The 15,238-nt window shown below is 42.7% G+C and overlaps 1 protein-coding gene across 4 annotated transcripts in view; it reads left to right on the forward strand.

Moving 5' to 3' along the window:
- Kdm3a (lysine demethylase 3A) overlaps positions 1-14,151 on the forward strand; it is a 46,584-nt gene extending 32,433 nt beyond the window's left edge. For all 4 annotated transcript variants that reach the window (XM_057771026.1, XM_057771017.1, XM_057771044.1 and 1 more), the window contains exons 13-26: positions 1,385-1,537; positions 1,670-1,765; positions 2,109-2,236; positions 3,609-3,804; positions 5,532-5,704; positions 6,017-6,253; positions 7,112-7,283; positions 8,212-8,305; positions 8,921-9,051; positions 11,003-11,122; positions 11,211-11,350; positions 12,400-12,576; positions 12,662-12,796; positions 13,490-14,151. In XM_057771026.1, the coding sequence (XP_057627009.1) occupies positions 1,385-1,537; positions 1,670-1,765; positions 2,109-2,236; positions 3,609-3,804; positions 5,532-5,704; positions 6,017-6,253; positions 7,112-7,283; positions 8,212-8,305; positions 8,921-9,051; positions 11,003-11,122; positions 11,211-11,350; positions 12,400-12,576; positions 12,662-12,796; positions 13,490-13,570 (2,033 nt within the window). In that variant the 3' untranslated portion in view covers positions 13,571-14,151. The remainder of the gene's footprint in view (positions 1-1,384; positions 1,538-1,669; positions 1,766-2,108; positions 2,237-3,608; positions 3,805-5,531; positions 5,705-6,016; positions 6,254-7,111; positions 7,284-8,211; positions 8,306-8,920; positions 9,052-11,002; positions 11,123-11,210; positions 11,351-12,399; positions 12,577-12,661; positions 12,797-13,489) is intronic.
- Positions 14,152-15,238: the final 1,087 nt, after the last annotated feature.

Here is a 15,238-nt window from a genome sequence, read left to right on the forward strand (position 1 = left end):
TCTTCCTCTGCACGGTCTGGGGAAATGACATATTAACCCAAAAGCACCATGGGACTCATGGCTTACAAGTCTCATAATTTTAATACATAAATTTGATAGATACAGTAGTGTCTATCATTTTGGATTTTGAATAACCATGTTTGAATGACAGTGTCTATCCATTCAGAATTTTGCTTATACTTGCCATAAACAAACTGAAGCACGAAATACAGTTGATACATGTGGGTCCTTTTATCTCTTTTTTAGGGCTTTAAAAAAGATTTTATAGATTTTTATTTTATGTGTATGAGTGGTTTTGCTTCCACTTAAGTGAATGAACTGCATCTATTTCAGCTCATGGGGGCTGAAAGAGTACCTGATCTGCTGAACTGTAGTTAGAGATGGTTGTAAGCCGCCAGGTAGGTGCTGGGAATTGAACTAAGGTCCTCTACAAGAGCAGAAAGTGCTCTTAACTGATGAGCCATCTCTCCAGGCCTATCTATTTCTTAGATTTAAGCAATAGAACCCAGAAGTGTGCCTGGGGATCAAGAGCTCCTGGGGCTGCTGGAGTTATTCTGAGGGGAGGGTCAACTTTAGAATTACTCTTCTGTCTGCATGTTCACAAGTCAGAGGCCTTATTAAACTCTCTTCTCTGTGCTCTGGATAGGATAAGTTTCTTATGTGCACAATGGGCTCCTTATATAGGTGCAGGTAAAAGTACTGCAAGTACAGAACCTTCTTGCATGTTCTTGTGACAGCCTGCATCTGATTGCAGTTCATAGACACATGAATGAAACAGAAATGTTGCTTCCCTCCTGATTCTTCAGACCCCATTGGGTTTTTTGTTTATGTATATTTTTTATTTATATATTATCTGTATTTTATGTGCATTGGTATTTTGTCTGCACATATGTCTGTATGAGGGTGTCAGATCTTGGAGTTATAGACAGTTGTGAGCTGCCACTTTAGGTTTTAAGTAAGTAATGATTTTTTTTTCTGTCCATATTGAAAAAAAGCACAGGGAATTGTCTTTTAAGAGTACAATTAAAGAATTTTCTTTTTGAATCTCTTTCTTTCTTGCTTTCGTGATCATTCTGTTCCTCTTTTTTATGTAACAAGCTGGTTGCATTAGAGAAGGAAATGAAATACCATGAATGATATGTATGGAAAGATAGCACCCTACCAAGAATGCTTCCCCTCAAGCCTGACAGTAAGAGCAAGTGTCCACCATTAGACTGAACAGGCATGCTGGGGGATTCAGGAGAGCTCTATGGGCTGTAGTGCTGTGATGAAGTTAACAGTTCAAATGGGAACTCTGGGCACAGAGTGGACTTAATACTCGCACCTGTTTAATTTCAGAAGCCTTCTTACCTCGAGACTAAATGACTTAATTGATTTTTTGCAGGACAGGTTGCTTGGAAGCGAGCTGTCAAAGGTGTTAGAGAAATGTGTGATGTGTGTGACACAACTATTTTCAACTTGCACTGGGTGTGCCCTCGGTGTGGGTTTGGAGTGTGCGTGGACTGCTACCGAATGAAGAGGATGAATTGCCAACAGGGTGAGTGACAGACTTGAGTCTCCTCCAGCCCCTGATACACTGGACTTAAGCCCTTTGTTGGTTTGCGGTTGATGGGTTTCTGAAGCACTGGGGCTCTGCGGTTTATGATAAACAGCACAAGTCTGTTTGCAGGTGCTGCCTACAAGACTTTCTCCTGGATAAGGTGTGTGAAGAGCCAGATACATGAGCCTGAAAACCTGATGCCCACACAGATCATCCCTGGCAAAGGTATTTCCTGTGAGGCAGGGATACCCCCACACACGTACACACACGTCTTGAGTATCTTATAAGGGCTTTAGTTTGGTTTTACTAGGTGTAGTATGATTGCCTGCTAACTTTTAGTATTGTCCTGAAAATTCTCAGGAAATATGTTAAATAATGTCCCTGTACTTTTTAAGGTCTCAGGGACAGCTTTGTAGAAGGAAACAAAGTTTGCATTTGAGAAAGGCAGGATGGATGGACCTTCATGCTGCTGAGAAAAGCATTCTTATGGAAAGTTATTTTCTACTCTGTTGAGGGTGAACGTGCACAGTGCCCGTTTTAAGCTACTCGCCTCTGTCCTCTGTTTTAGCTCTCTACGATGTTGGAGACATTGTGCATTCTATTAGAGCAAGATGGGGTATAAAGGCCAATTGTCCCTGCTCCAACAGGCAGTTCAAGCTCTTCTCAAAGCCAGCCTTGAAAGAAGACCTGAAACAGGTATTGCTTAGTACACTGTCCTTGTGGTTTTGTCTGTTTCTCAGCTGACCTAAGGATTCTGCCACTGTGTTTGAAAGGAACATAAAGACAGCGGTTAGTTTGGAGAGAGGTTTCATTCCTCCCTGTGACGGTTCAGCATCCTACCTGTGTACTTTTATCAGTGACTTCTTAGTCTGTTTTACATTTTTGTTCCTTGAAAAGCAAAAATATAAGATTTAACTTTTTAATTTCTGTATTTTACCTATACAGTATCAGAAGAATTAAAGGAATTCTTGAAAATGAGCCCTGCTATGCCCAGTCCTTGATCTCACGCGCCTCTTCCTGGTGGTGTTACCATCACACCTATTCCCAAGCTGCTTCCAGCCCTTACCTAGTAGCTGCCACGCACCCTGTGCTCGGGAATCACCATACTGCCTTCAATAAACAGTTTTACAGAATGCTTAGAAATGGCTGAGAAAGCTGAGGTGCTTGGTGACAGAACTAAACTTGCGTTCTTTTTGTTTTAAGACAAGTTTTCTCTAGTCCTGTCTGGCCTAGAAATGGGTATATAGACTGGGCTGGCCACAGACTGATAGAGATCACCTGCTCCTGCCTCCCTAGTGCTGAATTTAAAGACTTGGTGAACTTGAATTCTTTACTGCCGTTTGTCACTTTGGCATGTGCTTCAGCTTGCTTACCAGGTCTTAGCAGTAAGAACACAGTGGTAGAAAGCCCTGGTGACCAGATAGCACTGAAGCACATAACAGAGAGGAAGGGCCAGGACCACCACGGAAATCTGAATAGTCCCCGTTTTCCTTTTTGATTATTTGTGTAAACTCACTGCACCCAAGTAACAGAGTGAGTGTGCATTCTTCCTAGTTGTTGGTGTTGTGGTTTTCTGAAGAGCAGTTCATCTCATTTAAAGCTTGCGTCAGCAGAGAATCCCCTCTCTGTGCAGACTTCTGAGCCCCTTGCTTTCACCACCCACCTCATTTGTTGACTGTAGGTGTTTTTAGTGCCTGCTCTGGGCTCTTGCCGAGTTCCCCGGGGGAACAGGCACAGATCAGTCATTGTAAAGCCACTTGGTTTATGGGGCCCTGGGAATATGTGCAAGACTTCTGGAGAGTGAGTGAGGCAATACCATAGCACGCTTGTTACCATAGCTTGTGTTTTCATTAGTAATACTTAAATGCTAAAAATGAAAATCTCTGCCTTATCCTTACTGTTCTGTGTTATTACCAGAAGATTGCTGCAGTCATGGTAGCTGGGGCTAAACAAAGGTGACTTTGTGTTAGCTGTGTGTCTCTTACTGGCAGGCTGCTAGGGACAAAGGTGTAAGAAAAGGAAGATGTCAATCTTTATTTTACACCTAATTCTCCTTTTACACTTACAGACATCCTTACCTGGAGAAAAACCATCTCTTGGAGCCATGCTCCAGCAAAGTTCCCCTGCGTTGGAGCCAACGACTGTGGGTGGGGAAACAGCCTCCAAGCCAGCCAGCAGTGTGAAGCCTGCCTGCACCGCAAACACATCTCCTTTAAACTGGCTGGCTGACCTCACCAGTGGGAACGTCAACAAGGAAAACAAGGGTGAGCATTTCCTACCTTTTGGAGTACTTGAGTGCCTTCAGAGAGACTGAGCAGCTAAAATCGCTGTGAGAGCCGCACTAGGAGTGTTGCAGCATGGAAAGTGTTCCCTGCTGTCGTCCAGGTACATGGCATCATCCCGGGAAGGGAGCTTTACTCAGGGAACTTAAGTTGAATCATTTTGGCAAGAGTGGAGTGGTGCTGAGACTTCGTCATCACTACTGACATAGCTCTCACTTGTGCAGTGCATTCTGGTTAGTTTCCCCTTGTTCTTCTATCTCCCCTACCCAACAGTCCTGCCTCTTTCCTACAAATTTCTTTCAATGACTTTTTGTTTTGCGTCTGTTTACAGAGTTTAACTAGAGCTATTTTTCTAAATCATGGGCTTGAACCTGGCTAGCTGTCTAGTGTGTGCTTAGCTGGGCACCGTGTCTCCCTCTATACTAGAATCTTTTAGTTTGCAGGGAGTGGCAGGGTCCTATTCACCGCCCCATCTCAATCATAGCTGATTGTTGGGTGGCCTGATCTGTGTGGCCAGTGCCAGTAGTAGATGTAGGCTGTGGTTCACGGTGTGGCTGTGTGTTTTTAGATGGCATTTCCTAGGCATTCTTCCTGTTTTCTGGTTCTTATATTCTTTATGCTTTTTATTCCTTCTGTATTTCCTGAGCCTTGAGTGACTGACTGTTCACTTGTGTCTGTCTTGTCTTAGTCTCAGTGTGCTGTCTCAGAATGGCTCGACATAAATACAAAGACGTGGACTTTGGAATCAGATAAAATTAGACAAGAATTTACGTAATTTTGCTTTCTGGTCAGGGAAAAATTGCAAGTGAGTTCTTTCATGCAGACATATTAAAATTTTTCTGAATCAGATTTGATACCATAAACAAAGGATTTGCATGAATGACCGTACTCAGATATGTACCGATAATTGAATATCTAAAAGTAGATCGTCGTGTGATGAGATGTAAGAAAAAAAAACAAGTTTAACACCTGTAATTTTTATGAAACTGAAATTAAGACTAGAAGAGACCATCATTAAGGGTTTCCCCAGCAAAAATGCTCACACCAAGTGTTATAAATGATTTTGGGGGGTGGGGTGGGGAAATGTCTCACTATGCTATCCAGTTTGGTCTTCCATTTCTGAGCTTAGTTGATCCTTCTGCATCAGCCTCCTCAGTAAGTAGGACACTACAGCTGTCTTGACTTGTTTTGAAGTTGTTTTAAGAGATTCTTTGTACTTGGGAATAAGATGCAGGTTCTTACTGTTTTAAGCACTGTATTAGGAGTCCTGAGCAGTGTGATAACACCATACACAATAATATTTTTAAAATACCATTTGTGATATTGGAGAGATAGCTTGGGAGTTCAGAGTGCTTGCTGCTCTTCCAGATAACCTGGGTTCAATTCCTAGCATCCACATATACTCAAAACTGTGTAATTTCCGTCCCAGCATATCCAGCACCCTTTTCTAGCCTTCACGGGGATCAGAGCAGTCAAAAGACCCACCTCCATAAAATAAAAGTTAAAACACATACAATTTTTTGGTTTCCCCTGGGTTTTTGATACTGTTTTTAATTCTTAACTAACTCACAGTTTTATCCTTGTAGATTTTTTTTTTTTTTTTTTGGTTTTAGGAGAGGAAGTTATATCCTGAAGTCATTCTGCTGATATTAGAGACTAACAGGGAGCTTGCCTTGAATGCACACCTGAATGTTTTGTTTTTATTTTAGAAAAACAGCCAACTATGCCAATTTTAAAGAATGAAATCAAATGCCTTCCACCCTTGCCCCCTCTGAACAAGTCCAGCACTGTCCTCCACACTTTTAACAGCACAATTTTGACACCAGTGAGCAACAATAATTCTGGTTTCCTTCGAAATCTATTGAATTCCTCCACAGGAAAGGTATGTGCTTGTTTTATTGTTTGTACTGGTATGAAGTTGAGTAGAAGAGATGGAGAGGCATTTGTCACTGCCGGGCTTCACAACTCCAGGGGTGGGTGGGTGCTTGAGTCCAGCTACTCTTTTTTGTTTGTTTGTTTGTTTTCATTTTCTTAAACCCAATTGTGTGAGTTGAGGGCTTGCCTCTTTGTTCTGATTTGGTTCTGATTTGGTCTCTCGTGGATATGTGATATGTGCTCATTGTACCATTATTGAGATGGGTTTTCAACAGTAGAGAATGGCATATTTAAGATTTGTGTTCTATATCAAATTCAGACAGAAAATGGACTAAAAAACACACCCAAAATCCTTGATGACATCTTTGCCTCTTTGGTGCAAAACAAGACTTCTTCTGACTTATCCAAGAGGCCTCAAGGACTGACAATCAAGCCCAGCATTCTTGGCTTTGACACTCCTCACTACTGGCTCTGTGATAACCGCCTACTGTGCTTGCAAGATCCCAACAATAAGAGCAATTGGAATGTGTTTAGGGAGTGCTGGAAACAAGGGCAGGTAATACTGGCCCTCTCCCTCTTCTGTTCTTTAGCAGAGTTCTGCTAATCCCATCCCTATCCTCACTTCCCTCCTGGGTGGTTTTTATTTTCTCTCCTGTCCTTGTATTTATTTGGGGTAGATGTAATTAGGGCTGGGTGTGGCTGTTTCTTACTTTGTATAAACTGACTCGACTACACTCTACCCACTCAGAATTTGGTTGCTTTCAGCCAGCCATTTCTTGGGTTTGATGAGAGAGACAGGCCTGAGTGACCTTATGTTGTCAACCTCAGCAGTGCACGTGCAGGTGACTGAGATGCTGTTGGGACTGGAGGGATTTGACAAAATGCAGTTTGAAAAGAAAATCCCATCCCATTTTCATGGACTAAAACTGTGCTGGAGCTGGGAGATGTTAGTGGTTAAGAGCTGCTGGGCTTGCAGAGGGCCCAAGTTGCTTCCCAGAACCCATGTTTTACTTGCAACTGCCTGTGTCATCATCTTCTAGCCTCCAAGTGCACCTAAACACAGATGGCAAGACATGCACAGAAGCACACAGGTATCCATGTAAATAAAAAGGCAGTTCTGCGTGGACCACAGCCATGTAATGTTATCTTGGAATTGGTGTGTCATTTTCTGATGGGGCCTGCTGTCAAGGACAGCACTGTTGGCTGATCCAGTTACTATGATCCAACACTAAAAAGTGATCCTTTCCCTTAACAGCAAAATAGTCCAGCATTATTACGCACCCTGAGAGCAAAGCAGGAGGGTAGTGAGGCTCCAGCCACTGTGGAAGCTAGAGAACTTAGCTGTCATTGCAGCAGCTAGAGTGAGGACGAGCTGCTCAAAGGGCAGACTGACATCTTCTCCTCTTTCCTTTAGCCAGTGATGGTGTCAGGAGTGCACCATAAATTAAACACTGAACTCTGGAAACCTGAGTCCTTCAGGAAAGAGTTTGGTGAGCAAGAAGTGGACCTAGTCAATTGTAGGACCAATGAAATCATCACGGGAGCCACAGTAGGAGACTTCTGGGATGGATTTGAAGATGTTCCAAGTATGTATTAAAGGTCTTTGAAGGAGGTTGAGGATGTGTAAAGAGGGGATGCAGGATAGCAGGAGTGAAGGATTAAGGACTTCACAGTTAGCTGTATCTCTGTTCTCTTTGTTTTTACAAAGTTTCTGCATTTGAACTGATGTGTTGGCCTGACACTGGTGGTGCCACTAGTGTGTAAGAGCAGTTCCGACTGCCCCTGCTCTGTATAGTCCAGAAGATGGGGCAGAGAGGACACTAATGGCCTTCTTGTCCCTGGACTAGTGTGTAAGAGCAGTTCCGACTACCCCTGCTCTGTATAGTCCAGAAGGTGGGGCAGAGAGGACACTAATGGCCTTCTTGTCCCTGGACCAAAAGGAGGTGGTCTCAACCTCTTTCTGAGTAAAACAAGCTGTTTCTATTTGATGCTGACTTTAGGAGATTGGTTTTGAGTCCCATCCTACCCTCTCCAGTCCCTCCAGGGTTCTGATGGTGTGGGATGGTGGTGGGCGGTACTCACCACAACACTGCAGAAGCAAAACCAGGGTTCCAGGAACAAGTTTTGTGGGTTCAAAAATAGGAACCCAGTAGATCTTAATTAGCAACCTTGATTTTGCTATATCCACAGTACCGCCTTTTGGAGGGGGGGGCATTGAGACAGGGTCTCTCTCTCTCTGTAGCTTTTGACTGTCTTGGAACTTGCTCTGTAGACCAGGCTGGTCTTGAACTCACGGAGGTCTGCCTACCTCTGTCTCCCGAGTACTGGGATTAAAGGTGTGTGCCACTACCACCTGGCCAGCTTTATTTCTTGATGCCATAAAAATACTTAGCAATTTGTGGGAAGGAGAGAGCAGAGTTGTACAGATAAAATACTTTATTTGCAATATTAAGGTATAAACTAACTTGTTTTGTTTCTGAATTATGAATAACAATTCTTCTGATTAATCTAAAGATCGTTTGAAAAATGAAAAAGAAAAAGAACCGATGGTATTGAAACTTAAGGACTGGCCACCAGGAGAAGATTTCAGAGATATGATGCCTTCCAGGTATGGCTTCAGGTGTGGCTGAGCTAACTCTGTCCTTCACTTGGTAATACACACTCTCTGATAGTGGGAAGGTAGTTTTTAAGAGGTGGAAGACAGCCTGCCTCCTGGTTTTATTGGTTCTGATGTTTTTACATTGTGTCCATAACCCTTTTATGTATGCTTATTTTAAAATGAAATGGAAAGGGTAATGACTTTAGTTCTGGCTAATGGGTGGTCTGCATATTTAATAAGGAAGTGCCCTGCCCTGAAGGCCTTACAAGCTGGCTTTCAGGCTTCCTGGGATTACACACCAGAGCTCGCTCACTAACCACTAAGACATGTGAATTGGTAGATCAAAAGGAACCTCATGACTAAGGAATAAAGTGTCACCTGAGTGCTAGCTCCCTCAGCAAATATATATCATCTCTCGTGCCTGCAACATTCCAGATCATTTGGACACATCAGTGTGCCACGGGAAAGATGACATCTGTCCGTGACCACTGTAGTTCTAAACACCAGGGCTAGCCATGTCTCCTAGATGTGCCCTTTTTTGTAAAGAGGGGACAAAAGAAGTCCTAGAGTACTAGAGTAGAAAAGGAACCTTGCTTTGAAAAATTCTTGGGTTTCTTGTTCTAGATTTGATGATCTAATGGCCAACATTCCACTGCCCGAGTACACCAGGCGAGATGGCAAACTGAACCTGGCCTCTAGACTGCCAAACTACTTTGTACGGCCAGACCTGGGCCCCAAGATGTACAATGCTTATGGTAAGAAGGAAATAGTAATTGAGCATAATGGTAATAAAACAAGGTGTTTGTAAAAATGCTTAGAGAACAGCCGGACATATTCTCTCTCTCTCTCTCTCTCTCTCTCTCTCTCTCTCTCTTAGAGAACAGCCGGACATATTCTCTCTCTCTCTCTCTCTCTCTCTCTCTCTCTCTCTCTCTCTCTCTCTCTCACACACACACACACACACACACACACACACACACACACACGTATATGAATTTGCTTTTCACAGCTGCAGTTCTAAGGCAGATTGCAATTTTATGTTTTTCTGTCTTCAACATCTAACTTTAATTGCAGAATTGCATTTTGTGTGGTCATTTCAATCTTGGTGGAGATCTAGGTCAGTTTGCTAGCCTTTTTAACTCTTAGTATTTTTAACATTTGCTACTTAAGTGCAGAGTACTTAAAGTACTCTGTTCCGTGTGTGTCTGCTTTGCAGACGCCATGAGACTGTAGAAGTGTGTGAGAAGGTTTCAAGATCAGGTTGGTTGAAGTATTTTAGTAGCAGATAGATGTGTTCCTCCCAGACACCAATAGGTGGCAGTGTCTGTAAAAGCTTTCCATAGGGAAAAACTGAGACTCCTTATGATTTGGAGGGAGAGGTTGTTGTGTAATCCTGGTTCCATCTGAGCTGAGGCTGCCTCTGTGAGGAGTCGGGTTGTTGCAGTAATAGTAGCCCGTGACTGGAAAGGCTATGTCAAGAAGGAGTTAGTTTATTTTGTTGCAACCCTTACTTTTACCCAGTATTGCACAGCTCAAAATAGCTGGCAGTCCCCAGCTACCATTCTCTTTGGACGCTTTTCCTTCCGGCTCTACCTTAAGTCTCTTGTCCGTAGTCACTATCTTTGAGGTCTATGCTTATCATTCTCTCATATTTATAATTCTATAAAATAGATTTCTGGAGCTAGAGAATTGGCTCCGTGGTTAGGAGTGTTTGCTGCTGCCCTTCCAGAGAGATCAGTTCCCAGCACCCGTGTCACTAGCTCACACTGCCTATAACTTCAGCTCCAGAGAATCTTTTGACCTCTGACCTCTGTGGGTACATACACACAGCATAAACCCATAGACACAGAAAAAATGTTTTAAAGATAGTGGATCTATTTTGGCATACCCTGCTTTTAAGCTTTATGTTAAGTAGAATCTGACTTTTAAAATACTCTTTTCATGTGGTCATATATAACTTTCATCTTATTTTTAGCTTGAAAGAGCATTTTAAACCTATGTTTTGTGCTTTTTTTTTTTTTTTTTTTTTAACCATAGAACTACCTTTAAAGTCATTGAAAACTCCTGTGTTTAGTGCATGCTGCAGTGTAAACCCAGATCGGCTGTTTATGATCGTCTCATTGTGTCTTCCCTTTCTATTCCCTTTCTATTGATCCTCAGCATTTTAAAGCCCGTCTCAGATAGCCAGGGCTTTCCTGTTCTCAGGGCTGGTGTTTCTGCACGGTGCACAAAACAAAGTGTAGCTGGGTTCTAGGGTACCAGGTTTGTGTGAACCACTGTCCCTCAGCTGGAGCCTCCCTCAAATGACAGCCACCAAGAAGCCAGAAATGAAACCTTTCTGATGCTGCAGGCCTCTGCCTGCCATACTTAGAGGAGAATCCTGGTGTCAGAAGTGCCTAGTGGCCACTGAGCAGGGGAGCTTTCTCGTGTGGCCACACTGTGAGTGCTGCAGGGAACTCCGTGTGCTGGGCAGTGTTCCCTCTGACCTAGTGGAGCTTCCTGACCTTGCACTGTATGTGGACTCCGAGTGAGCTTAATGATGGCTTTTGTCTTTGAGCCAGAGCTTGCCCTTAGCTGCTTCTGGAAACATCCTTTGAGCAGATCTTACCTGCAGGAGTCACTTCACTACTCGGACTCCTCGCTCGTGTTCTTGGTTCCAAGTATCCTGATGCACTCAGGCTGCACTCAGGCATTTTATCTTTACAGGATTGATCACCCCAGAAGATCGAAAATATGGGACCACAAATCTTCATTTAGATGTATCTGATGCAGCTAATGTTATGGTTTATGTGGGAATTCCCAAAGGACAGTGTGAGCAGGAAGAAGGTAAGATCTGAAACATGGAAGCTGGACCTCTACTGTCTTACTGTCTGTTCTAGGACCTGCAGTTCACACCTGCTTTCTCTTGTTCTAGAAGTCCTTAGAACCATCCAAGATGGAGATTCTGATGAACTCACAATCAAACGATTTATTGAAGGAAAAGAGAAACCGGGAGCACTCTGGCACATATATGCTGCTAAGGACACGGAGAAGATAAGAGAATTCCTTAAAAAGGTGTGCTTCTTCTTATCCTGTGGCACGCCAAGAGAGTATAAGAATAGGAATAGTATAAATTACCACATGATGCGAATCCATATCAACTGGATGGGCTGTCAGTGGTTGCTAAGAGACCGGGATTCTAAAAAGGGAGGCCTTGTCTTCTGTATTTGTTTCCTATTGTAATGCACTTGAGTTTTGTTCTGTCTTCAGTTGGAAGTTATCAGATTATCACCTTGCATTTTTTTTTCTTTTAATATTGCTCTGAAAATAGGGGCATTTCATTAGTTCATCTTTCAGCCATGGGCCCCAAACTCTCCTGTTCTCAGTGATTTACTAAAGTCTCTGTTGGTTTTGTTCTCAGTTGGTGAGCGACCCTGCTTTAGAGGGCAGCAGGAGTTGGGAGGACTCAGTGTCGCTGTGGTTGCGGGATGTGATGTGCAGGTTTCTGGACAGATAGAACTTTCTCTCCAACTCATGCAGTGTTGAGGCCACTTGTTGCAAACCAGGGCTGATCTTCTCTAGTCATACTTGAGTCAGAGGAATAACATTCCTAGCCCATTTCTGTGGTCCTGACACCAAGTAGGTTCTTTAATGGCCAGTTGCTAGAAATCGAGTATTTCTGTTAAAGACGGACTCTTTGACCTACTGGTCACGTGTTCCCTTGATAATGTATGCTTTTCCAGACACTGGATGTGGAATAAAGAAGTTTAGTCTGTATCTTTGAGACTGTTTCATAATTCAGACTGCTTTAAGTGCATATGGACCTTAAATAAGTATAAGACAAGTCGGTTCATAAGGAATCTATTTACATTTAAAAATTGGATCTAAAATATTGTCGAAAAGTGTATCTAGACCGTAGGAAACAATAGCAGGCAGGCTAGGTTTCCTTTGTGATTCTCTTGATTTCTGTTGTTCACGTGTTCGAGTGTGGTTTCTGCCGATGGGAACATATCACTTGTCTGCAGCCTGATGTGTTTATTGACTGCTTGTGTTTTGGGAAGGGATAACACCCTCTTTGGTTCTTGGCATCTGCTAAGTCGCATGCTATTTTTAACGTGTTGTAGGTATCCGAAGAGCAGGGTCAAGAAAATCCTGCAGACCATGACCCTATTCATGATCAGAGCTGGTATTTAGACCGATCACTAAGAAAGCGCCTTTATCAAGAGTATGGAGTTCAAGGTTGGGCTATTGTACAATTTCTTGGAGATGTGGTATTTATCCCAGCAGGAGCTCCACATCAGGTCAGAACCAGTTATTAATTCCTATTTATTGTGTTTCTACTATGAACTTGTGGGTTTGTTACAGCTGTGGCTTGGTGTTTTTCAGGTTCATAACTTATACAGCTGTATCAAAGTGGCCGAAGACTTTGTGTCTCCAGAGCATGTTAAACACTGCTTCTGGCTCACTCAGGAATTCCGTTATTTGTCGCAGACTCATACCAACCATGAAGACAAACTGCAGGTAAAAATAGCTCCGACTCCTGGCATTTGCTGCCTATGGCTTCATGACCTGGTAGTCTGTTCTTGGCCATATCACAGAACAGTGAAGTAGCTTGCTCTCTAGTGAGTGAGAGCCACAAGCTCAGAAGGAAGCCTAACCCTTATCATATTGCTTAGGCACTGAGAGTTTTTAGTGCTGAAGATGAAGGCTTTTGCTCCCTGACTTAGCCACTAGCAGGGGTCTGGAACACAATGCGTGGCGTTTAGTGCTGTGGTGTTCTGTCACATGCAGTAGAGCAGGACTGAACAGACATTGGGGTCGGGGTTTTCAGAGACCTGGTTTGAGAGTGGCTCACACACACTATTTTGGCTCATACCTGCAGTCAGTCCTAGCTACTCAAATCTAGAGGCTGGGGGAAGACTGGCAGGTTTGAAGCCACCCTGAACTACACAGCAAGATCACACTTCAAACCAAATTAACAGTGAATTAATGCATATTGCTTCATATTTGAAAACTATAGTAATTATTAATTTGTCTTATTGAGCAAAACCAGTTAAGAGCTTTGTAAGTTCTCCAGAGAAGGCTTGCATTGTGTGTGGCTACTGGTCTCCAGGAGGCAGGTCCTTGGCATTACATGTTGTGTATGGCATTGTAATTCTTAGTGAGGGAGTTTCAGTTTAATGAAGCAGTCATTTTTTTCTTTCATTTCTTTAGGTGAAGAATGTTATCTACCATGCAGTGAAGGATGCAGTTGCTATGCTGAAAGCCAGTGAAGCCAGTTTGGGCAAACCTTAGCTCCTGACATTGGAGATGATTATTGGCAGCTGATCAAACTCTTCAGGCATGCTTCCTGTGGACTTTGAGACTTCATGTTACCTCATCTTTTTTAAAGTACACCCGACTTGCAAGGGTACTGTCTCTAATGTATATTTCTAGTGTTTACAGACACTAAGTGTGTATATGTAGTAACTATTTACAGACCATGCATCCTTATACTGTGACTTCACCTAGTGCAGATCTTCTACCTAGCTGAAGACCTGTTGGCTCTGAAACAATACTTGCAGTTATTTCCCAGCTGTTTGGACAGCTCATTCAAATGGAATTTTTAACTATTAGGGATTACTGCTATGTTTAATGGGATTTTATTTTATTTTGTGCCCTTTGGAAACCCTCCCCCACCCACTAGGGTCCAGAAGAACAATGGAGGAAGTGACAGCTAATGGTGCAGTTCTCAGTGTACTGGGTAGGACTGGCATTATATAGCAGAATAACTACTGTATCATTTTTAGGGTTAACCATCTTTAGTTAATGGAATTTTAATTTAAATGAAGCTTTGCTAATTTTAAGTGGTAAGCATTTTGCATTAAAATATTCATATAATACTTTGGCATGGTTCGCTGGCCTTTTTCTGTGTTTGGACACCTTCTAGAAAATGTAGGCTTAAAATGTTGGTGCAGGAGCCTTTCTTAAAAGCAAAGATCCTAGGGAGTCATCATTTCTTAGTGACTAATAACACAATGCTGATCTGTCCTGCTTCTGTGAAGAGCCACCACATTTGGAAGTGGGAACTAACCACAACCCAAATAGTGACTGGGAGCTAGCTGGTCCTGTGTGTACAGAGGAGGAGCAATGCTGGGCAGGTCAGGACAGTTGCACCTGAAATCCCCATCTCCATGAAGGGGGAACATTGATGAAGAAGATTCTTTCCTGTGGTTAATCTGTTCATCAGTGACAGTAGACAAGCCTAGAGTGCAGGCGTTAAACCTGTGAGCTGAGTAGGAGGTCAGTAAGGAACTTCTAAGTCTGTAGGAAAGGTTTTCTGAGAATTTCTTCCAAGCTATTATAGATTGGGATTTAGAATGTGCATTGTTCCTTAGAAACCAGCCATGCCAAAACAATAGTGAGGAAGCCACATTCAAGCCTTCTGTAACAGCATCCTATACAGAATTACAGTTACTCAGAGCTGAAATTCTAACAGCTACAAAAGACAAACGCCAACAAGAACTGTCACATCCTCCTATACCCCTGAAAAGTTAGAGATTCTGGAATGAGCTAGTCTGAAATCTTGAGTATAGGAAAGTGTCTAAGTAATGTCAGAATGACCAGGTTTGGAAAAAATCTGCATTTAACTTAGAATGCAACAGGATGCATTTAGAAAGTCAGTGTGAGAGGTGGCGAGATGGCTCAGCAGTTACGTGAAGGTGTTTCTCAGAACGCATTAGAGTAGGAAGGAAACCAACTCCAGTTGTCCCATGACAATTAAAACAGTAATAAAAAACAAAGCGGTCTGCCAACTAGATCATTGAGGAAAAAAACAATGTGAACATCAGAAAACATAAAAGATGCTAATTAATATGAAGGACACAGAAAAACGTTTAGTGACAGAATTGGTTGTTCAGAGGTACCAGTTTCCCAGTATTTGACATGTCATCAAATTGAGAAACCCAAGTAAAATGTGAATAT

The sequence above is a fragment of the Chionomys nivalis genome, chromosome 1 (assembly GCF_950005125.1).
Source record: "Chionomys nivalis chromosome 1, mChiNiv1.1, whole genome shotgun sequence".
Classification (NCBI taxonomy): domain Eukaryota; kingdom Metazoa; phylum Chordata; class Mammalia; order Rodentia; family Cricetidae; genus Chionomys; species Chionomys nivalis.